This window comes from Pseudorca crassidens, chromosome 16, assembly GCF_039906515.1.
Source record: "Pseudorca crassidens isolate mPseCra1 chromosome 16, mPseCra1.hap1, whole genome shotgun sequence".
Lineage (NCBI taxonomy): Eukaryota > Metazoa > Chordata > Mammalia > Artiodactyla > Delphinidae > Pseudorca > Pseudorca crassidens.
This window is the reverse complement of record NC_090311.1, coordinates 32,753,327-32,778,337: the sequence shown is the minus strand read 5'-3', so window position 1 is coordinate 32,778,337 and position 25,011 is coordinate 32,753,327. Positions and strand designations below refer to the sequence as shown.

Below are 25,011 nucleotides of genomic sequence, written 5' to 3'. Positions count from 1 at the left end.
ATGACAGTATAATAATCAATGGGTAAAATTTAATTGTGGCATTTTATGGTACTTGAATAAAAAATTTATTATTTTAAAGGTTTATAGCTGTTGCAGCTTTGCTTTCGTGACCTGTTGTTGATCTTATCTCTGATTTATATGATATCTAGTCAGGAACACAATCCCTAATCATAAAATATTTCCTATGGGAAAATAACTTGCTTTAGGAAAAACGTGCTTTCCAGAAACAATGTATGACAAAAAGTGACGTTTGTCTACAAAGTTGGTGTTTGTTTTATCTGTTTGTGAATTATCTTGCTTTTGTCTTCCTTAATGGCTCATTTATTTTCCATCCTGTACTAGAAATATATATTTAGTAAAACTTGAAATGTTCTTTTTAAAAAGTATACGAAGCACAAGGAATGTGCATAGACGGATTTGTGAGACGACGGTTCAGACTGAGTATTATATGTACCTTCTATATCATGAAATAAATGCATTCAGTTAGTTTGAGTAGTATGAAATTTCCATTTTGTAACTCAAAACAATCAAATATCAGCAATTTCATATGGTTCAGTCTAACAGGAATGTTAGCTCCAAAGAAAATTTTTGTGAAATGAACATTCTGTTTCTTATTGCTTTCTTTAAGATTCAGATTCATTTCCCTGAAGGCAGGGTTGAAAACTTGGGCTGTGTAGCATTCTAGGCATGGCTGGAATTCAACAAATTATCCTTGCTTAGAATGGTTGTTTCCCTTGGGACAAGAGTTCTCAACCCTAGCTGTTCATAGAATCATATTTAATTTAAAATCAGGGAACATTTAAAAGATACTGATGGGCCCCACACCAGACTGATAAATCTGAACTTTGAGGGGGTGGGGAGAGGCAGGGCTCATGCCTTTTTGTTTCTCAGGTGACACTAAGGTACGGCCAGGTTTGAGAACCACTGCACTAGAATTTCACTTTGAGGAGACTCAGCAAAGCTTTTCTATGTCTTAGATAAACAAAAACACAACACCACTGCTCCTGATTTATTTTCCGAACTTGCTTTGGACCAACAAGGTCCAGAGATAAAATGTGAAAAAAATACGTTTAACTACATGGAACCCATGTTTTGGTTTTCATTCAGCTTTTGGTTTTCATTCAACAAAACATTTATTGGATGCCTACTATGGCCCTGGTCCTATGGCTGGGTATTTTGGGGAAATAGATTAATGACGAGTGAAAGAAGAGTTTGGCCCCCTTAAAAAACCGGGGGATTATATGAAATGCCCAGAATAGGCTAATCTATAGAGATAGAAAGTAGGTAGTGGTTGCCTAGGCCTGGGGAGGTTGGGGGGAAAATGGGGAGTGACTGTTAATGGGTGTGGGGCTTCTCTTTAGGGTAATGAAAATGTTCTAAAATTAGAGAGAGGTGATGACTGCACAACTCTGTGAAAATACCAAAAACCATTGACGGTACACTTCAAATGGGTGAATTATATCTCAATAAAGCTGCTACTTAAAAAAATTAAAAAGCCACAGCTATACTTCGCTAGGAGGACTTAACGCTGACTAAGTGAGTTAGGAACAGCAGAGAAGAAACTCTGCTGTCTACCCATTCCTTTCAAAATAGACAGAGCTTAAAATGGGGACAGTAACTGAGAGCAAAATAAAGTAGACCCTGCTTGGATGCATTTAGTTCTCACCTGTATTCCAGGTAGCACCCTGAGCATTCAGGGGGGAAGATGGGTCAGAAGCCATGCAGATGTCCTGGGACGTCCAGTGGGTGAGAAAAAGACCGGAACTTGCACAGAACTCGCTGAGTCCCAGGCATTGCTCTCCGTGCTTTACATACATATATGAGGAATCACCACACAATATCCCCATTTTCCCACAGTGAAACTGAGGTGCAGAGAAGGTAACTGTCCCAAGGTCATACAGTTATTTCTAAGTAGTGGCATTAAGACTGGGTAGGGTTCTGATAGGAATGTGAAGGTAAAGGTATCCAAGGTGATGTTAGGGTGGAGGGCTTGGGTGTGCTGAGGGGATGGATAATAAGCAGGAACAGTGGGTTCAGGTAGGGTAATAATAATGGAGGATGATGCTAAAAGGATGGACAGGGAGAGGTTATTGAGGAGCTCTCATGACCGTGCTAAGGCATCACAATACCATGGGGTGGGCACCACTGAAGATCATTGAGTCAAAGTAAGGCCATGTCGAGTCTTCTCAGTGCACAGGTATGAGTGTGTCTGAATTGGTGTCTCTCTGGGTCTACTTAAAAGCAGCTCTGGGTGTAATGTCTGAGCACCACCTTGTCCCTTGCATCTCATTGGGTATGTGGTGGGCACACCACAGGACCTGCCAGCCCACCTGGCCCTCTGATAGCCACTGGGGAGCAGCCACCAAAAAAGAAGTCACAGTGACCTGGGGGAACTGAAGGCCTCCATAGGACCTGCCTTAGAACCGTAGATTCTTTGCTGTGTTAGCAAAGTCCCAGCCCAAGGGGACTCCTCAAGCCTAGAATGTTCAGGACATTTGGCATCAAGCCTCCTGGATGAAGAGGCAAACTCTCTGAAGGGGAAGGAAAAGCCTGTTCTCTCTTGACCCCCTCACTCTCTGCAAAGTAGGAGCAAGTTGGGTTTCCCAGCCTTTCTCTCCCTTCCCACTGGGGCACATGGGGGCTGACAGTGATGTGGCCAACAGGGGCAGAGGAGGGAAAGACATCCAGACCCTCAGGCCCACAGTCTGATCTTCAATCCACATCTGCACTGCAGAGCCAGCAGCTTTTCATGCCCATGAACACATTCCTCCTGCCTTCCTAGCCCAACTCTGTGCGTCTTGGGGCTTAGTTCCTTCATGAAGGTTTTTCCGTGATCTCTCCCTGGTCTGACTTCTGTCATGCTTGGATTTTTATACCAAGCCTTGTAGCACCTCACTCATAGGTAGCTTTGCTAGTATGATAATCTCCACATCACCCCAGGTAATCAAGATAATCACAGTGCAGCTGTTCTTTCCTTATTTCTTAATCCTCAGACCTCACAATAGGTTAATTCTGCTACGCCCTGTCTAAGTTTTTGCCCTTGCATGATACTGGGCAAGCAGTGGCCGCTCACATCCCAGTGAAATCAGCCTGTTCCCAGGTGCCTGAACCTCTCTCTTCTCACTTATTATCTCCTGTCTTGTCCTATTTGTTTATTTATTTATTTATGGCTGTGTTGGGTCTTCGTTTCTGTGCGCGGGCTTTCTCTAGTGGCGGCGAGCGGGGGCCACTCTTCATCATGGTGCGCGGGCCCCTCACTGTCGCGGCCTCTCCTGTTGCAGAGCACAGGCGCCAGACGCGCAGGCTCAGTAATTGTGGCTCACAGGCCCAGCCGCTCTGCAGCATGTGGGATCTTCCCAGACCAGGGCTCGAACCCGTGTCCCCTGCATTGGCAGGCAGAGTCTCAACCACTGCGCCACCAGGGAAGCCCTGTCTTGTCCTATTAATTAACTTTCCCAATTACCTGCCCTGCTTTCCCAACTATCCCTGATCATGCGAGAGACACTCGATGAAGCAGAGGTGAGTCATTGATTAATCAGTCAGCACTTCACAGAGTAGGGATGAAGGGTGATAATTGTTCTGTTATCCAAAACCAGGGTGAACCACAGGTGTCTCCAGAGCATGCTCACCTCAGACACACCATCGTGCTTCTTTTCCTCCTGCCCCTGCCTTCCTCTCTACATCTCAAGCTTCAAAATTTTATCTCTCTCTGATTCTCTTCTTGCCAAATTCCTCCCCTACACACACACACACCCCAATTTTCTTAACTGTTCACAATGTAGATCACATTTATCTTCAGCTATACGTGTTCTGCATACCACTCTTGGCTTTTCTTATTTTCTATGTCTTACGTCTAAAAATACTATGATTCCCTCTTAACTTTGTGTGTGGTCTTTGATTTTCGATGTGGGGAAAGGATCCGTGGCTTTGGTAGGAAAAGGTTGCCAAGTCTGTCTTAAGAATTCTTAGGAGTGTGTACAGGGCAGAACGTGGAAAAGCAGATGCTGGAACCTGTTGGAGGGGACGGATGCAAACCAGAGTTAACCCAGCCAGGGACAGCCACGCCCTCCTTCCTAACACAGAATATATTCCACGTCCTAAAAGAGATTGCCTTAGCTTCTCCATGGCTGCAAGGTGAAGAGCTGACAAGGAGCAATTTGGAGGGAGGGCATCAAAAGAAAAGAAAGAGCTTCTGACATCATCCCTGCAGCCCTGACTTTCTAGAGCCTGTTTTCGAGAATCTGTTTCCTCTTCAACCCCAGTGCCTCTGCCTGCTGTTTTCTAGCACATCATGGTCACTACCGGATCACAAACAAGGAAGCATTGAGAGAGTCCTCTGTGGTCTGCTCATCACTGAGGCCCCGTGCCGGGTCCCCGTATGTGGTCCTTCTCCTCCCATCGTGAGCACAACAGAGAGAACTCCCTTCCTCTCTCTTTCACAGACATAAAGTAGATGGCTGAGCACGGTTGGGATTCTTGTAGTGAGGGCACAAGATTTTGAAAGAAGAAAGAACACAGGGAATGAGCTTCTCAATGAACAAAAGGCAGTCTGACTCGTGGGCCATGGATCATAGAAACCTCCAGCTGAAGCCTGATTTGATCTTGAAATCGGATGTCTGAAGAAGCTGCAGAAATGTCTAGGCTTTACATGGAGTGTGGCCCCACCAAAGGGCCCTTCTTCGACTCAGCACTACAGTCACATTTTCGATTCACATTCCGTCAGCTCCTACCTGCTCTGCTGGAAGTGAGCCTCCGTAGTCCCACCCTCCCCTCTAACCCACCCCCAGGCATGGACTCATGCCAAATGCTGGCTGCATCATCTCTGCCCCTTCCTTGATATACTGGTAATGTCCAGTAAATACAGATACCAAGAGCCGGCTGAAATCAATTCAAGAAGTATTTCGTGAGTTCCAACTGTATCCAGCACAACATACCATGGACCACTGTAATCATGAAGGGTACAGAGGAGAGAAAATCTTGGGACACCCACAGGTGGTTGATCCCAGGGGGGTTGGCCGCAGCTGTATACTGTTTTTTGACTTTGTCTTTCGTTACATGTAGTCGCATCTGCGTAGTGTCCTTTATAAAGTCTTAGAAAACCATGACTGCGTCCAGTTGTTTAGGGTTCCCTCAAAGTGAAGGACACTAGTATTTAAGATTGTTGCAAGAAACCCAGAAACCCAGAGACTCTGGAGACAGGGAGAGCTCTTAAGTCTACTTTTCACACAATAGAGCTTCATACCATTATTCTATATATAATCTTTTTACCAAAACACTGTCGCCTGTTTCTGTCAACAAAAGACCTCTTTGTTTTGATAGCCAAGAAAAGCCTTAAGCTCAGTAGAGACAACAGAACAGGCTTTTTAAATGACAAAATGTAAGGGCCAAAATGCCTTATTTTTGGAATGTAAATTAGAAGGCTTTTTTTCTTTAATAGGACTGTAACCCTCAGTTTTGATCAACTTTAGGGTTTTTCCTCTTTTTTTCTTTTTTTAATGATATCCATGGACTTCTTTGGAATGCAGCCCAGGATAACCATAGCTTTTTTATATGGCTACAGGGTAGGCACAAGTGAGGTGGGAGGTGACGACTTTCCCACACTCTTGAGCCCTCTGAACTGTTGTCTTTTTTTTTTTTTTAATGTTTATTTATTTATTTGGCTGCGCCCGGTCTTCGTTGTGGCACTCAGGATCTTCGTTGCAGCATGCGGGCTCTTTTAGTTGCAGCGTGCAGTATCTAGTTCCCTGACCAGGGATCAAACCCAGACCCCCTGCATTGGGAGCATGGAGTCTTACCCACTGGACCACCAGGGAAGTCCCTGAACTGTTGTCTTTGACCTTCAGTTTCTCTGTATAATCTTACTGCTGAACATATGTGCTCAGATGTGCAAGTAGCTGAGAGCCTCTGTAACAGGACAGAAGTTCTCTGTCTGGGGATAGACAGTGTCCCTGACTCTTCCCACGAACTTGAGTACAATTCTAATGCCATCACCTGTTTACTTTTTTGTAGTTCCCAATATTTTGGAACCTTCTTGAAGACTTACCTTTCCACTGCTATCTTCCAAAGGTAGAGAGGAAGGCGACAGTTCCTTCAGAGCCTTCCCATCTCTGTCTCCACACTTCCAACTAGACAGGAAAAGTCTTAACCTGCCACCCACCCAGAGGGATGCCTCTGTCACTGTTACACTGTGGGTATGAAGTCCATCCATGGTCTCTCCTAGTCCATGTTGGCATGTATGTTGGGCACTTCATCCCTTCCTTTTGGTTTTTATTAATAACAAGGAAACCACCACATTATAAGAAATCTTAGGGGCTTCCCTGGTGGCACAGTGGTTAAGAATCCGCCTGCCAATGCAGGGGACGTGGGTTCGAGCCCTGGTCCAGGAAGATCCCACATGCTGCGGAGCAACTAAACCCGTGCGCCATAACTGCTGAGCCCCTGTGCCACAACTACTGAAGCCCACGCGCCTAGAGCCCGTGCTGTGCAAAAAGAGAAGCCACCGCAATGAGAAGCCCAGGCACCACAACTAGAGAAAGCCCGCGCCCAGCAACGAAGACCTAACGCAGCCAAAAATAAATAAATAAATTTTTTTTTAAAAAGAAATCTTGAAAGTGATCATCTCTATCCCTTTGGTGACTTAAGAGCTGAGATTGGGTCATGTTTGTTGTTGCATCCTTAGTATTTAGCATGATACCCCTAAAGGGGTGTTGGATGTCCCCAGGCATAGGAGATATAACCCTCTAGATGTAAACCTTTTTTTTTTTCTATTGAAGGTACTTCCATGGTAGTTAGCTTAGAATATATTTGTGAGAGGAAATAGTTCTGGGCTAGAATTGCAACCACTTGTAAAGACTCAGAAGGACCCTGCTTATCTCCCCAGTCTCGTTGCCTACTCTCTTAGCTCCAGCCATAGGAGCCACTTTGCACATGCTACTCCCTCTGTTTAGAACATTTTCCTCTCTCGTATCTTACTCTGGCCTCACCTTTGCCTGGCGCAGTCTTATTATCTTTAGGTTGTGTCTAGATGTTACCTTCTAGGAGAAACCTTCTGTGACCTTCTTTGACCTTCCTCTGTGTTCCTGAAGCACCTTGTATTCACACTATTGCAGAATCACATGCTGTAATAGAATTGCCCACATTCTGGCCTACCTCCCCTGATACTTGTAACTTTCTTGAGGACAAAAACAGTTTCATTCATCATTTTGTCTCCAGCTTCTGGCATGCTATTTGGCACAAAGTACACATTTAGTTAATATTAGTTGAGTGAATGAATGAATGGTGTCCAAACAAGGAAGATATTCGTAGGCATAGATTTCTTCCCCTTCAGAAATTAAAGTGTAGCCAGAGACTTTGTCCGTGTCTGCACTGGATGCCAGTCCAAGCTTCTCAGAGGATTCCCCTGGGTGAGCGCCCCTGCCTGAGGCCCTCCCGAGGCTGCCTCGTGACCTGACTGAGCTCGTGGCGACTCCAGCTCCTGGAGACCTGGTGGTCTCTATCCACCCATTGCTACCTAGTCCATTTGCTCTGCCTGACGTATGTTCACTAACTGGCTGTTAAGCCTGATTCTACCCTCGGATGAAAGCTGAGAGTCTGTACTGCTTGTTCTAAACAGCTGTCCAGTCTTCTTGATAGCATGAGGCTCTGAAGTGGGTGTCATCATGCCTGCAGCCAGCTCAACTAAGCAAGGCCAGCTTACATTGAGTCCTGTTGCTGAGGGTGGGTCCAGTGTTTTCTCAACTACTGCGTTCCTGTTTTTTGGGGGTGTGGGGGAGGAATGTCCGTAGCTCCTCTCCATTGACCATTTACTTAACTCCCATCAAAGAAGGGACTTTCAAGAATTAAAGCACTGCAGTTTTCTGGTAGAAGAAACACTGTGCATTCAATAATGACAAACACCTGTCCACTCACAATTAGAGGATGGTCTCAGTTTGCAGATCCTCCTAGTCAATACTCCTCCTTTATTCCCACCTTCTTCCTTTGCCCACGGAACTGAAGCTCAAAGGATCCAGATCAAAAGGGGGTGTGAAAAAAATGGGGGTGGAGGAGAGAGGTGAGCCATGGAGATAAAGGGAAGACAAGGAGAGCGAGTGAGGAAGATGGGAAGATCAGGACAGAGTAAGGAAAAATGGAATAGGAGTAATAAGAATAATAAGAAGAAACAAAGTGTAAAAAAGCAAAGTGGGAGACATGAACATGGGGAAGAATAAAAAATTTGAGTGAAGAAGCCATGGGGACCCAGAGAAAGTTGGAGAAAACACCTCCAGGAGCAACCTGGAGAGAAAGAAGAGAGCAGAGAAGTGAGAGGAAGGAAGAAACCTGAGGTGAGAGAGGACTCATGCTATAACTCTCATATTAACCAGAAGGATTAATAAGCTCCCACTTATTGAATGCCACCTGTGTGAATAAGCGCTGTGATAAGGCTTTGCACTTATAGCGTAGTGGGTGCACTAGCCCAAAACTGAGTTCAGAGTCTGGCTGTTCATGGAGCTGTGGACTAGAAAACACACGGACATCTGCACATGAGTTCACATGCGGGAGGCTGGGCAAACTTACATCTGAGCACAGAAGAGGCTCCACAACCTTGGGACCACCAGTGAATAACTAGGAGGGGTGATACCTTTTGAGGGTAGGAAGTTGTCTCAGGTCTTGCAGGCAAGCAGGCGTGTCCTTGGACCTCTAAAGATTCAGGCATGTATGCTGTTATGACCACTTGGATACTCAAGGGCTGTGTAGTTGGAGAACCCACAGCTATCTTTTCTCATTTAATCCTGGTTTATAACAACCATGTGATAACCTCCATTAAAGAAACACAAGTTGCTTTCCCACTGCCACTAGATGGTGGCGCTAGGAGTCCAACAGGATCAGTGTGATGCAAAGACCAGGCTCTTTCCTCTCCACCCTAAGGCGTCTGCTCTGCTCTCCCACCTTTGGTGGCCAGACCAGAATGTTCCAGGAGGTCAGCCTCAGGCAGTCTTCAGGCAAAGAGTAGAGGAAGGAAATGTAGTATTGTTTGGTCCAGAAGCAATGACCCAGGCAGAAAGGGGCCTCTGGGAGCCATCAAGACAGATGGCAACACTGATCCTTTTCAGTTGGGCGGAGGAGGGGAAGATAGAAGCTTGGACGAGGTGAGTAGGGATCCATTTGCCACCCAGGATCAAACAACCTGGCCATACAGGTTGGCCTTGGTCTCCTCCACCTGCTGTGAACACAGCAGCCTGGGGCCACAGGACTCCAGGAACTTTCTTTCCCTCACAGCTTCCCACGTGCACAGCTTAGTAAGAGCACTGCCCCTGAGCCTCTGAGCCAGGGCACCACAGTCTACAGGATTTGTGGAAGTTTGTTTTTGTCTTGCAGGGGCTTTGTCCCCATGTGATTCATTAACTGACCCATTGCTCCTTAGAGCTGCAGGGAGCCTGGTAGTTCAGGCCATTAAATCCCTTCTGTCGGCCTAATTCACAGCCCGACATCACAAGCCTCCCAACATAATCCATTTGTCCTGATTTGATTTTTTTTTCAAGAGGCTTCCTTGGCAGCCAGGTTTTCTCATTACGAATATGATTCATCTGTATGGTAATTCCCATTAGAATTAGTATATCAGACATGATTCATCTTTGGAAATATTAACCCAGAAGCATCATTTCAGAAAGGCCTGTTACCTTCACAGCCAGAGGGAATTTCTGCAAGAGATGCCCCTTCATTCAACTAGCATTTGTTGAGTTGGCCCTGTGCTGGACTCTGAGCTAGGGGCTTTGGGGAATATAGAGACGATAGGACTTCACCCCTGCCCTCAGGAGCTCCCATTCTAGAAGGAAGATAACATAGACATGCGTGTTTATGGGATGGATAATATGAGAAGTGCAGTCAGAGATGAAAGGTAACATGGTCTCGTAAAATCTCAGGTTCTCAAACTTCAGCAGGAATCAAGATCACCTGGAGGGCTCATGACAGCACAGATATCTGGGCCCCAACCCCAGAGTTTCTGATTTAGTAGGTCTGAGGTGGGGCCCAAGAATATGCATTTCTAACAAGTTCCCAGGTGATGCTGCTACTGTTAGTCTGGGGACCACACTTAGAGCACTGGGCTCTAAGACTTCAGTTCTTTCTCCACTGCCCCCTCCCTTCACTGCCTGCAGTGTGCTAAGCTGTGTGCTCCCTGCTGGGGACAAGATGTTGAACAAGACATGACAGGGAGGGGATATCTGTGTGTGTATGGCTGATTCATTTTGTTGTGCAATGGAAGCTAACACAACATTGTAAAGCAGCCAAAAATTAGTAAAAGTAAATAAATAAATTGTACCGGGGTTGGGGGGGAAAGACATGCCCCTGCCCCCCCGGGGAACTGACAGCCTGGAAGGGGAGCAAGCAGTGACTTCCACACTCCACAGAAAGTGCCACTATAGAGTTTTGCATGGGGGCCATTGGAGCACAGAAAAGATACTGCTTAGTTCTTGCTAGAGCTGGGAGAAGACTGCACGAAGGAGGCAAAATCTGAACGCAAGGGTAAATGTGGCCTGGAAGAAGTTATGTGGAAGGGTATTTCCAGCCGCTAACTTCCCAGATTATCAACTGTGAGGGACATCCCCTCACATTCCTTCTTAAATGTTTTCTGCAGTGATAAAGTTTCGACTTAACGTCCTGCAGAATCCGGTGGCATAGCTCGGGCTCGTTGGCCTGGCATTAGCAGAGCTTTTATTTTTGGCTCTCTGTAGCTGCCTTTGGTCAGCGTCTCGTGCATGGTCTGAATATTCTCAGTAGAATGGAATTCTCCGCATAGACACTTGAATAGAATGTAGAGTCAAGAGCAAAGGAAGCAACAGCTTGCTACCAAAATCTTCCTCCCCATCCCTACCTACCACGCGGGTCTCCAAGCTGCCTCAGCTACCACCCGCCACCCCACGGCAGCCTCACTGTTCTTGTTGACGCTTTAGGAAAGTTGGCAGTTCTTACACCATTGTATTTTGTTTAGACACACACATCCATCAGAAATCAAACTTCCAGCATGGAAGTTGTTTGATGGAAATCAAACAACCATCTAGAACACTGCTTCTGGATTCCAGAAGTTAGAAAAGGGGCCCATGAGACCAGTTAAAGGGGTTTGCAAACCACAGCTCTCACACTTGATTCCATGTGGGAGGCTCCTGTGTTCCTACCCATCCTATTAACTCTCAGTTAACACAGTTCAAATAGATATGATTATTTGTTTTTCCAGCTCAGACTACTTTAAGAATCACATTATGGGGAGGATAAGAGAGCTATTAGAAGTAGATATATAGTCACTAGTGAGAAAGGACAACTGATATTAAAGGAGAACACTGATAAGTAAGAAGGAAACTGGAGACCCTAACTATACACCAAATTCAAGAATAATGATGATCAAAATTATCATTAAAATTAAGGTTAATTAATATCCTCCATCCCCCCATTTAAGAAAGCTGAGAAGTATTGGTCATCAAACAGTAACACTAAGAGGGATGTAGGGATAATGTTAGTTGACCCCTTCATGTTAAAGATAAGAAACCTATGAGAGAGGGGTGGGTTTCAGTCACAGGACAGAGTTTGTCTTTTTTTTAAAATCATTGTTCTCAAGCATCTGCCATAGTCTCTGTAACTACAACTCAACATTTGTTGAATTAACCTGAGTTAGGAAAGTCAATATGCGAATCCCTATCTTGTTTTTTTTAAGCCCCATTATCCTTCCAATTTGGCACAAAGTACATATTTCATGAAATCGTTTTCATGAAAAATCAGGATGGAGACTAGATCTAATTAAACACGCTCAACTCTAAGCCAAACAGCAAATGATAAGGGAATAGTATTAAACTATTGGTAAATTTCTCAGAACAGATCATGTTTGGTTAGTAGCAGTCAGATCCTCATCTGGCTACAGCTATTCTGAGTGTTTTGTAAAGAACTGGTGCCATTTCATGTGACCTCTGTATCTGGTGTTCAGCAAATACAGGTGACAATGCAATGCCACCTGTGGTTCAGATGAGTCCAATAAAGTCATGACCCAAAAACTAGAGAATTCTAGCCAATTTCTTGGGGAAGATCTATAAGACATTCATTAATTCAATTAAGAACTATTTATTGAGAAGCTATAATGCCAAACACTTCTAGACCCTGGAGATAGAGCAATGAAAAAGGAAATAAAGTCCATATGAAGCTGACATTCTAGAGGGAGGAGACAAACAATAAAGAGAGGTGGCAGGATCATTGCTACAATTACCCCTCTCTCAGAAGTGGTTTCTTTGACAATTGTAGTATAGGATTCTCTGTTTGGTTTGGTGGTTAGCAGCATTGGCTGAGAGATGGAGGGTCCTGATGCAGAGTCCCAGGTGTGTGCACATTAGTTCCTTATTTTTATGTGGTGGTAATAGTGGGATCTCTTCCTAGAGCTCTTCTGGAGTTTCAGTGAAATCATATCTCAGTGCTCAGTGCCTGCTTCATTTTAAGCACTCAGTAAATGTTGCAGTGATTACAAGTATTATTATTGAGTCAATGGACACCGAAGTAACAAGCCTCCTTCTTGCTGAAAGATTTCAGAAGATATGCCATCAGATTTTGGAACATCATGATTTTCCATAGCTCTGACCCTAGAAAGATAGCTTTTGAAACAGAACGAGTACAAAATTGACTCCCCTTGTCAAGTATCCCTTTGACCCCAGTAGAAGTCAAGTAAAGACAAAGCCCTTTCTGGCTGTATAGAGGAAGGAGCTTTCCTCCTGGGTGAGTGCTGTGGACACAGTGTGTCTGGCTACTTCATGCCTTTCAGTGCACTCCTTCTGAATTACCCAGCTCTCTTCAGCCTTGGATGTTTGTTTTATTATGTTTGGGGTTTGAACTCCATGTCCCAGTGCTGGGTTCTTGAGTCACAAGGAACTTCAAATGTTTTCTTGAGTGTTGTCTAAGCATCGCTTGCTTGTCTGCAAGTAACATCATAATATCAAGGTCATTCTGCTCAAACACAGCACCTGCCATAATGGGAGTAGTATAATTCGAGGGAGAGGATCCACTCACAGTTCACAGTGGTGGTTAAACGTAAGTGCTATGAGGGGCACTGTTTGCAACATTGATCTATAGCTCTCTATATAAATCTTTTTTTATTGAAGTATAGTTGATTTACAATATTTATATTAGTTTCAAGTGTACAACATAGTGATTCAATATTTTTATAGGTTGTACCCTATTTAAAGTTTTTACAAAATATTGGCTATATTCCCTATGCATACAGAGAAAGACAAATACTGTATGTTATCACTTATATGTGGAATCTAAAAAATATGTATAAATCTTATAATTTCTAAGAACTCCACAATGGTCAACTATAAAAACCTTGACTCCTTTCCTTTCCTCATTCCCAATGACTTCAGCAAGTCCTGTAGAGTCCATATCCGAAATATATCTTGACTGTTTAAAATAGTCTGCAATTTTTAATTAACTTATTTGGTCTACTTGTTTATTGTCTGCCTTCCCCCACTAAAATAAAACTCTTTTTGCTCTCTGCTGGATTCCCAAGTCACTGGGCTTGGCACAATGTATACGTTCAATAAATATAAGTCAATTATTGAATGAAGGGATGGACACACATCTGTTTAGCAAGGTTAGATGCCTTGTTGTGACGTGTTGATTTTATCTCAAAAAGGATGTTGACCCATATAGGGCAGTAGTGTCTGTAGTTTTCAGCACCTTCTATTACCACATTAATCAAGTGAGATAAAGTTTATATTTTTTTATCTTGTAATTTAAAACTATAAATCTCCATATAAAGGAAACATATTTGATCATTCATTAGTCATAACTTGACTGTTTTCCAAAGTAATTTAGGGTGATCATGAAAGGAATTATCATGAACAAAAACAATAGCAATGGCAATGTTAACATCACTTAAAACTCTTGCCAAATAATGATGTTTTCTTGAATCCCACTGTTGGGGCTTTGGGTGTGACCATGTTTAATGCAATGGGTAAAGCCGGACTACAGAGTTGAACAAACACAATTTCCACCCTGGCTCAGCCTCTTATCAGCTGTGTAAAGCTGACTGTGTTCCTCCACCTCTGTAGGCTTACTGTCCCCATCTGCGAAATGAATCAGTCTCATAGGGCTAGTGTGTGGATTCAAATCTCATGCAAGGAAATACTCATTATTGTGCCCAACATATCATCATTATGTAAGTTAACTTTTGCTGTGTAACAAGGCACTCCCCAAACATAGTGACCTTTACAACAATCATTTATTTAGCTCATGTTTCTGTGAATTGGCTGGGTGGTTCTCCTCGTCTGGATGAACTGATCTTTGCTAGACTCTCTCATATATCTATGATGGCAGGTAGACTAGCCCCTGGATGATCTAGGATCTAGGATGGACTCACTATGCGTCTGCCTGTTGGCAGGCTGTTGGCAAAGGTGACAGGAGTGACTGGGCCATGGTCTCTCATCCTCCAGCAAGCCAGCTCTGGCTTCTCCACATGGTAGTTGTCTCAGAATTCCCAAAAGCAACGAGAGAGAGCAAGCTCCAACACACAAGATTTCACTTGCAACACGTTTACTAAATTCCCATCGGTTAAGTAAACCACAAGACTGGCCTGGAATTAATGAAAGGAATAATTTATGGCCATTTTTTTAGTCTACCACAATCATCCTTATCGCCATCATCATAAAAACCAGTATCTGTTGAGCATTTACCAAGTGGCTGTTCCAATCATGTTACTATGTTTATCAAAGCTTGTAATTCTTGGGGCTTCCCTGGTGGCACAGTGGTTAAGAATCTGCCTGCCAATGCAGGGGACATGGGTTCGAGCCCTGGTCCGTGAAGATCCCACATGCCACAGAGCAGCTAAGCCCGCAAGCCACAACTACTGAAGCCCGCGGGCCTAGAGCCCGTGCTCGCCCGCGAGCCACAACTACTGAAGCCCATGGACCCAGAGCCCATGCTCTGCAACAAGAGAAGCCACTGCAGTGAGAAGCCCAAGCACCAGAACAAAGAGTAGCCCCTGCTCGAAGCAACTAGAGAAAGCCCGTGCGCCGCAACGAAGACCAAACACAGCCAAAAATAAATAAATTTTTTTTAAAAAACTTGTAATTCTTACCACAACTTTATGGGGCAGCTACTATTATATGCCCCTATTGGAGAAAAGCATACTGAGGCACAGAATGGGAAAGCAAATTATACAAAGTCACACAGCTGGGAAGCAGAGGAGCTAGGACTCAAACCAACACTCTAGAACAACACTCATAATTACCGTTTTATACTGCCTCCTCTTCCCATTCTATGTATATGGGATTTTCCACAATTGCTTCTTTTTTTTAACTGGATGATCTAGTAAGAGGTTATAGCCTATTTTTAACATGTACCCTGAGCACTGCCATATCTACCACCACTTCATCCATATTTCAGCATTTTTCCAACAAGCACTTTGAATTCAGTTCATCCAGTATTGATATGAATGACATGTTTTAGTCCAGATGATGGTAGAACCTTAGCTGTCTTTCTGATTCTTCGTGGATGGGGTGTTAGCAGTAGTGATGGCAGCTCAGAGCTTTATTCTGGGAGCTCTTCCTCTCTTATTTCTTCAGACAAGTTTGAGGGCTTGGAAACAGCTGATAGCAATGCTGAACAATTACTTAATATATACATAACATTTATATATGTTGCAGGTGAGCTGCAGCAGCCCTTAGGAGTAGAGGCCATGGCTTTCTCTCTGTATTCTCAGAAACCAGCACAGGCAAGAGCACACAGAGGACAGATTGGAGGAGCTCAGTACAGGTTTACTGTATGTATCTACCTCCATAGCGATATCCCATTAAAGCAAGTGTCACAAACACATATACTAATGGTGACCAGATAATTGGCCAGGTGTGCTCACTAGAGAGTGATGGGGACTGACACTAACCTGAGAATTCATGGAAATGCTCAGTGTTGCCAGATTGTTCCATTTTTCAGATGATGCTCTAACTTCAGATGTGTATATAAACTTTCCTGATTTTAAAACGGTGTGTGTCAAATGAAGCAGGTCCCTTGGGTGAACCTGGCCCACGGTTCACCAGCCAATTGTTGACCCCCTACATTAGACACTTGTTGGCATCTCTCTGTTGTATCACAGCTGTCCTAAGGGCCTGAGGAGGAAACCTTTAATAAGAATAAGGCAGGGGCTTCCCTGGTGGTGCAGTGGTTAAGAATCCGCCTGCCAATGTGGGGGACACGGGTTTGATCCCTGGTCCAGGAAGATCCCACATGCTGCGGAGCAGCTAAGCCCATGCACCACAACTACTGAGCCTGCGTGCCACAACTACTGAAGCCTGCGCGCCTAGAGTCTGTGCTTCACAACAGGAGAGGCTACCGCCATGAGACGCCCACGCACCGCAACGGAGAGTAGCCCCCGCTCACCACAACTAGAGAAAGCCCGTGCAGCAGCAAAGACCCAACGCAGCCAAAAATTAATTAATTAATTTTTAAAAATAAGTATAAGGCAAAGATGGAGCACTGAAATGATAAGAGAGGCAGGACTTCGAGAAAGCTTGGTGATGGTCTATTTCAGAGATTCCACAGAGGTCAAGGACATGAGAATAAGAAACAGCCATTAGATTAGAGCAAATTATTCCATACAGTGCTGCATTCGCAGGCTATGTTCTTTAACAAAAATCCATGGTCAGATAACATGAGAAATACTCAAAACATTCAGTTCAACAAAATAAAATAGATTTCTTTACTCTGACCCTTTTAATTATTGTTAATATTTTAATAAGCAATGTAAGTCTTCAAAAGTAGAAATACATACTGAGTTTTTCAAACTTCCATGATCAAGGAGTCCTTATTTCATGCAGTTCATCTAGGTCTAATGATGTGAGGAAGACACTTTGGGAAAGATCGATAAGGGACTGAATGAGACATTGGGACGCTCTGAAGGCATGGGATGGACTCTGGAACACATCGGGTAATGAGTGTGGCCATAATGAGCCAACGGAGCAGCTTGGCAAGTAAAGAAAGTGGGTCAACACATTGGCAACTAGGAACCAACAGCATGTTAGTCTTTGTAAAATAAAACCTTTTTAGGATCATTCCTCTGATGAAAACAAACAAATAGACAAGCAAAAAAGTGAACGGTTTCCCACCGCTGATGGATTAAACCTCTTTGCTTGACATTCAAGGCTCTCCTCTATCAGGCCAACTGACCTTTCCAGTTTCCCAGTTATTTCCCTACACTCACTCCCTGCTCTTAATACCTGCTCTGCGCACTGTCCTTAGGACACATTCACTGTTCCAGCCTCTTCACCTTTACTTACCATGTGAGTTGCCTCCCCCAGCTGCCCCAGTTAGAGCCATGCCTGTCTTCCAAGGCACAGCTTAAATCTTCTTTCCCTCTGAATCCTTCTTTAGCTATCAAATCTCACAGTGGGTTCTTTTCCCTGAATGTTTAGAACATTTACTTCTGAAGGACTGTCTCGAGAGTTAGTGTGTTGGGGATCGCCTGTATGATTTGGAGCTGAGAGAAGAAAATCACATCCTGAGCTCTGCAGCTCTCTACCCGCATTTGTCCTCACAATACACCCAAATAAGGTTAGGAGGATATTATCCAGCAGCACCTAAGAGCAAGGGTATAACCCCATCACAGTGAATTTCATCGACTGTGCTCTGTTGTTAAACGGCCACCTGCTGATCCTTGAGGATAGAGTCCGTTCTCTTCTTGCTCAATAGTAATGGGTGCCATTTCTAGACACTAGACTGAGCACTTTATGTGTATTGTCAGGGTGAATCCCACACCATCTCTAAGAAGGGGCAGTTAGTATCCTGTCTGGCTGGTCAAGGCATCCCATATACCTGACCCCAAACCTGGGCTATTTCTGTCCCAGCACACCATCTCTGTGGCCACACTGGCCACCAGAAATTTAATGACAGAGAATTAAAGCTAAAGAATCTGCAGTCTGCCTTCAAGTAGCAAGTATATACCCGTAGGCAGAGGAAGGCGGAGTAGAACTCTAGTTAGGGTGTCAGCACAGTTTGAATATCAGGGGGAATTCTGGGTACATTCTAGGGTCTCATAAGGACTCAGCACAGCTCAACAGGGGTCATTTTGAGTACCCAAGGGCTCTAGTTAAGGTGAGATTCGGAGTGTGCAGCATCACAAGGGTGCATGCAGGGTCTGGAGGGCATACAAGGGTCTTCCCTTCCCTGGCCACTCACTGGTGTCAACAGAGGGGGTGACCTTAATTTCCACCCTACTATGAGCTTTTTGCTTATCTGTCTTCCTTATTAACTGTGAACTCTTTGAGGGGAGAAGCTGTCTTACTTACCCAGGTCTGACACATAACTGGTATATAAACATTGATATAATGAATGAATGACAAGTCAACCAAGGCAAGATGCTCAAAGTGACATGATGGAGACAACACGATACAGTAAAACCTTTATTCCACCATCAGAAAGCTGGATTAACTCACCCCATGTTATCGGTCTTCCCTGTCACTTATACACTACCCAGAAGGCTCTGGCTTCCCAGAGACCTTGACAAAACCCCAAACCTCCCAGAAATAATGTCAAACCTCATAATTTTCAGGTCTCATCTTCTAAATTAGATTGTGAAGTCCTGTAGCACAAGAGGTGTGTTACTCTTTGTACATGCCCCACATCTTTTATCTCAGTGCTTCTCGCAGAACAGATCTATATAAATGCCTGTTGAACGACTGTATTGGAATGGATTGGAATTATGGCTGGGAGACTGTCCTAATAATCCAACCTCCTTGAGATAATTCTTGGTGAATTCAGATGATGAGGGAAAGAGGAAATCAGGATAGTGGCAGAGACAGAAGGAAAGACAGAGGAGGAAAAGCGGGCAGGATCTGTCAACTCATTGGATATGGAAAAAGTATTCAAAGACTTTGATCCAAGGTGACAGATTGAAGGATTACGCCCGAGAGAGAAATGTAGATGTTCTCCTGTCCCTTAACCGTCTCATCCTTACTTCATTTTGAGCATGGAGGGAAGATTCCTCATGAATCAGTCTGCAGTGTTCCTTGGAGATAGATCTGGGAGAGTCACTCAGGAGGATCCAGGAGGACAAAAAGGAAAGGTTTGCCCTTGTCCCGCTAGACGAGCTTTATTCTGCTGAGGAGGAGAAGAAATTTGAGCTGAATATATTTTTGGTTCGTACAAGTTGTAAGTGCTCTGTTTGATAGCAAGTTTGTTTGAATGGCCCATTTCATAACTATACATAGTTTTCCCAAATAAATGGTGTCTGTAGAATGTTCAGGTTAATGCATGAGTCCAGTGTTCGCGAGTGTTTGCACTTAGAGCGACTGAGCCTTCTTTCTTAATAAGTCATCTTGGCATTTTGTCAACAAGTTAATTTGCTTTTCTAAGAAACTAGATTAATACTTCCTGTACTTTGTGCTATTCACAGATCTACAGTGCAGTGAGAAGGGGAGAAGAAACAGCAGAGACAATTAGATCTCTTCTCCATTTCTTCACAAAGCTCCCAGCCTCCGAGACAGCCCATGAAAGGATTAGCATTGGTCCGTGCTTAAAGCAATGTGTCCAAGACACTGTTTGTGAGTATCGTGCCACGCTCCAAAGGACTTCCATATCTCAGTACATCGCCGGCTCTCTGCTAGAAGCCACCACATCTTTAGGAGCAAGAAGTAGCCTTCTCAGTTCTTTTGGAGGATCCACCGGACGAATGATGCTGAAAGGTAATGTCTGAAATTTCACTTTTAACTTTTCGTCTTTGAATGCAGAAAAGAATCTAAGTTAACATTTATTGCATCTCCTGATGGAAAATTGAGTCCACGTATCAGCAACTTTAAGAAAAGATAGCTGCTTTAAGAGAATATATAAAAAGATAGTCCTCTATCAAAATCCCTTAAGGTATAAACATTCCAAATAATAAGCATTAAGATATTGAAATTTCTTTTTCAAAAATAGCTAAAAGGCTATCTTTAATTTTTCTAAGTTATCCAGATAGGTGGTTTCTCCTAGTGGTATTCTATGACAGATGTCAATTATTGTAAAAAAAAGTCTTGTAAACAAGTGTAGTCACGTGGCCACAGTGAAAACCAACCGTTTCATTCAAAATAGAGTGGAATATAGTTCTCGTTTCTACACAGAATCAATAAGTTCATGTTGACCAGCAGAGCTAAAGGCCATCTTCCAGTGACTCCCATCTTAAAAGATAAGATAGGTGTCCTGCTGAAAAATGAAAGCCAATGGAAAATGGGATCAGAACTTCCCAGCGACTTCCCACAAGTAGCAGAAAGGCAAGTCAGAGATGGCAGTGCACCAAAGAACCTTGGAGATTTGTGGACTGCACAGCTGTCACCACCCGCTTGGCAGTCCTCCCTGGCAGGAAGCTGCCAGCCAGACGGGGACCACGCAGAGCAGCATTCCACTGCCTGGGGGCTGCCAAGAGCTCAATCTGACATCCGGCCACTTCTCTCAAGGAGAGCAGCTCTTGTCCCTCCACAGCAAGCCCCAGACCTGCGATTATCAGGCCAGTGGCCTCCCTCCTTGATCCTCAACCTCCCCACTCCCAACACCCCTTGGGCGAGTCCTAGAGGGGGTTCACACCTGAGTGGGTGCCATGTTGATTTGTTTTCTAGAGTCACCTTCACTTTTGTGGATTGGTTATAAAGAATGAATGAAGAAAAACACAAAATGTGGGACAACTAATCCAAGAGACTAAAGAGGAGATACTTGGTTTCATATGTGTTTCATTCATTCAGCATATGTTTTTTGAGCCCCTACTAGGTGCTGGGTAGGGAACAAAACATAGCCCCTGCTCCCGAGGAACTTGCAGTCTCTAGGTAGTAGGCAGTTTCCCCTATACATGGGATTCAAGATTTCCCTACTCTAATGCGGCTCCTGGTAACTGCCCAGCTTACATTCTCCATCAGTGCTCTTCCTGGGAATTTGGGCTGAGATTAGCGTGTAGAGTTGGCATTGCTTCAGTGCTTGTGACTCTATGTGAGGACCTTATCCTGTGAGTTAATCAAGCTGTGTTGATCAGCTACCCACTCTGTGCCCAGCAGTGTGTAGGTGTTATGGGAGATCCTAATAAAGTACAAGTGAATTTACTCCCCTTTAGGTGGTTTATGACCCTAATGAGGAGGCCACATTTGCATGCACCAAGTGTTCAAAGAACAGACTGCAGAGAGTTAAATGCCAAATAATGTGGAAGTGGCTCTAAGTGTTCAAAGAGTTTGGAGACAGAGTTAATGTTCCATGTGACAAATGGCTTGGCTGCAAACAAACAGAAGTCAATAAAAGCCACTTTGTTTCTTCCCCATTGATTGCAAAAGGGCAGATCTCCAGGCTCCCCAACCAAGGCAGGCTGCCTCCAGTCTTACACAGACCTTTGCGGAGAAAAAAGGAGGCCACTGGTTAAGGTGTCTGTTGCCCTGATAATAACTTGATCTCAGTTGCTCTTTGCCTGTCTGTATTCAGATCAGAACTCCTATCAGCATTTCCATCTCTGAGACTCCTTGAATCATCCGCTAATATGTTATCTTTAAATGGGGGTTTTATACAAGAGTTGGGAGTTTCTTTTACTTTCTGTTTTGCAGCTCTTTAATGGCTTCTGATATCCCTCTGTTAGTAGCTTCTGCTGAAGAATACAATTAGCCAGTTGGCTTCAGCTCCAGGCTAATTTCTATAGCTCTGACTTGCTCTCTTGGAAAACTTTTTCAACTTCAGTGCCCACTCCCCTGGGGTTTTCAAAGTCTATATGTGCCACAGTGAAACATACATTTCTTTAACATGCAGTGAGAGATAATGTGTCAAAAAAAACCCACACATGGCTGTTCAAAGTCATGGAGTGTTTATGGAACCTATAGTTTCAGCATACTGACTAGTTGAGTCGAGCTCTGTTGGTCGTATACTCCAGCAGGGGGTCTAGAGGATATGCTTGGCTGCTGTGCAGTGCTTTTCTGCTTGTTTTATTGTTCAGTGTGTGTCCTATGGCATTGAGTAGGCCAAAAACTTTCAGCTGTCTGTCACCAATGAAAATCTGTGGGAAGTGTGTAACACACTCAGTCCCCAGTTTATAAATGACTTGTGTTCCAGAAGTTCATTTCTCAGGAGCTGTGTGGAACTTAGAATGCCCTCCTGGAGAATCAGTATTAAACGTTGTGATTTGGTTCCCAGACTCTAGTCCTCAAAAACCCCTTTAACCCATAACACAGCTGAAATCTACACACTTCCCATGGAACAAAGAGAAAAACACAATTATTAGAATACTGAGAATCAGCCTCCAGGAAAAGCAATACAAGTGAGTTAAAAGACATTTCTTGTTGAGGGGAAATAATTTTAATTAAGATGAGTAGAGTTAAATTGAAACTTTTATGGAGCTTTTGTAAAGAACTTTGGGCCATTTCAGAGATTTTAGATGTTGGCATCTGTAGTTCTGTTGTTACAGTTAATTATCTTTTGAAACTCATATCTAACATGAAAGATTCAGAAAATTATTATCCCAGTAAGTTTTATTTCTTTTCTTTTAATGAGAGACTTATAAATGGAATGAAGAAGGGGAAAGGAGGGCAGGGCAGGGTTTATAATTTTTTTCCCAGAGGGAAAGGATAAGAAAGAGGGTCAAAAAGAATGACTTCTTCCATGAGAGAGATCACATTTGAATTGGATTAAATGGAGTTGGAAAAGGTAGAAAAAAAGGAGGAGGGCAAAAGACAAATGCTGTATGATTCCTTTTATATGGGGCACTTAGAGTAATCAAAATCATAGAGACAGAGTAGAATTGTGGTTGCCAGGGGCTGGTGTGGGGTGGGTATGGGTGGGGAGTTACTGTTAACGGGTACAGAGTTTCAGTTTTGCAAGATGAAAAGAGTTGTAGAGATGGGTTGTTGGTGATGGTGGCATAACATTATGAATGCACTCATTACCACTCAAGTATATTAAAAATGGTAAGGATGCTGAAGTTTTTGTTATAGGTATTTTACCACATACACACACACACACAAAAGAATTGAAGAATTTAAAAAGGAGGAGGAACATGTTCTGTAGCTCTTTGGTGTCAGGTCCATTAAGATGTTAGAAAGAACCGAAAAAGAAAAAGAAATATGAAGACAGCTTTTCAACGCTTTTCACTGCAGGTGCCCCAAGTCAGCTTGTCTCCTGGAAGTGGTTATGATTACAAGATGAGGGTTGGAGCCGCCCATAGTAGGTGAGAGTAGGAGGAGAAAATGTGCAACCCGTTCTTCATTATTCACAGGGCATTCACAAGTCAGGAATCGGTAACTTAAGTGTTGATTAGTCAGAGTTCTGCAGCCTTGCAGCTTTACCACAGTCTACAGGATTCTGCTAACTCTCTGAAATCTCCATCAGCTTGCACACCTCCAGTGGTACACGTGGCTCTAGAAAAACAGCCAACAGTCAGTACATTCCTGGTTTTCTGCCTGCAGGACCAATGAGGATGGTCCATCTACTAAGTGGAAAGTTTGCCAAATAATGAGAAACATTTTCTGATATGAAGCGTCGAAAGCAAGGGTATGCCCTTGATTACAAGGATGTACTGTCTCAAAATGGAAAATGGAGAGCTTACACCAGGGACTGTGTAAGGACTGTCAGGGACTTCCACTAGTTGAGTACAATCAAGATCTTTCTACTTCCCATCTGGTTCCCCTTCTCTTCCTTCCCATTAACCTTGTTAGAATCCCAGGACCAACTCTGTATAGCAGTGGCAGCCAAAAGAATTATTAACTTCAATAATCAGGAATGCATTTTCTAAATCCACCTGCTGTTGTTTCTTTTTTTCCATTGTACTCCCTACTAAAAATTACAAAATCACAATAAAGTAAAAAGCAAGAGAAAAGAATAAGATAATTGATAGTAATGTAAAGCACTGAAATAGCAAAAGTAAAAAAAGTAGTGAGAAGGGGAGGACTTTTCAATATAAGGAGGCTAAATGTTTTCAAATGTGCGTATTGTATCAGCCAATATAATAAATTTAGTACATTAAACTCAATTTTTCCTTCTCAAATTGTTCCTAAGTAAGTCTGTAAATTAAAGGATTAAATATTTATATATTATCAGGACAAAGCATGGTTACCCATATTTAAATTATGTAGTAGACAGTGCTCATTTTTAACCAGTTTGGGTATGTGTAGGTATAGAATAGCTATTAATAAACAAAGTTATCCATCATATATAGACTATAAATAGAATATCAATATGAAAACAAAAACTGCCCTACAGATGTAATATTCTTATTTGAAAATGGGGGTACTCTGTTTCTGATAGAAAGGTCTAATAAATTTTCAACTTATTTTCTTCTACTGCAATAAGTATGTTCTATTTGTGTCTTCTTCTAAAGTAAATGCCTTTGAGTATAAAAATAAGACGTCCTAATAGGAATACACACACACACATTTGAACTATGTGCTTGTACCTCATAAATAATTTAGTTTATTAAGGCTGTCCTGGTTGACTTCCTCATAATCAAAACAATTACCCTTTACATGCCTACCAGGCAAGGGAAGGCATGTCCATAGTTCTAATTCCAAGATTTAAGTGTATTTAAAGAAATCCTCTGACTTACTAGTTTTGTGACCTTGAAATTATTCCTTTGATGTTAAAGTATGCTTTAATGTAACTTGGGGTATGTTTTTGTGCCAGTTAATCAACTAAAAAGTGTTCATTCACTGCCCACTATGCCCTAGGGCCGTGTCACCTCTGGGAAGAATGTGAAAGATCACATCTGGAAGCCTTCAACTTGTAAAATAATATTTCTCACTCCAGAGAAGATGTAATATTAGGTTTCAGGTCTACTGAGGTAGCCCTTACTACCCTCAAGAGATTCATAAAGTGCAAGGCTAGTCAGTTGATGGTGGGGTCTGTAGCTCACTGGGCTGGGAAGTTTGGTAGGCACAAGACAAAAGCCCTCTGCCTTGGGACACAGGTAGCCAGGTGTCATCCAGGAGTGTGACTCCATGTCGAGATGTACCTAAACATGCTCAGGTGTGACTGAGGAGTGTGACTCCACACCCATGCTTATAACCAGGGGGAGCTTCTCCA

The 25,011-nt window shown here is 43.3% G+C and overlaps 1 protein-coding gene across 4 annotated transcripts in view; it reads left to right on the top strand.

The window, feature by feature from the left end:
- PLCE1 (phospholipase C epsilon 1) overlaps positions 1–25,011 on the top strand; it is a 318,708-nt gene that overhangs the window by 138,426 nt on the left and 155,271 nt on the right. For all 4 annotated transcript variants that reach the window (XM_067709947.1, XM_067709945.1, XM_067709946.1 and 1 more), the window contains exon 3: positions 19,394–19,682. In XM_067709947.1, the coding sequence (XP_067566048.1) occupies positions 19,394–19,682 (289 nt within the window). The remainder of the gene's footprint in view (positions 1–19,393; positions 19,683–25,011) is intronic.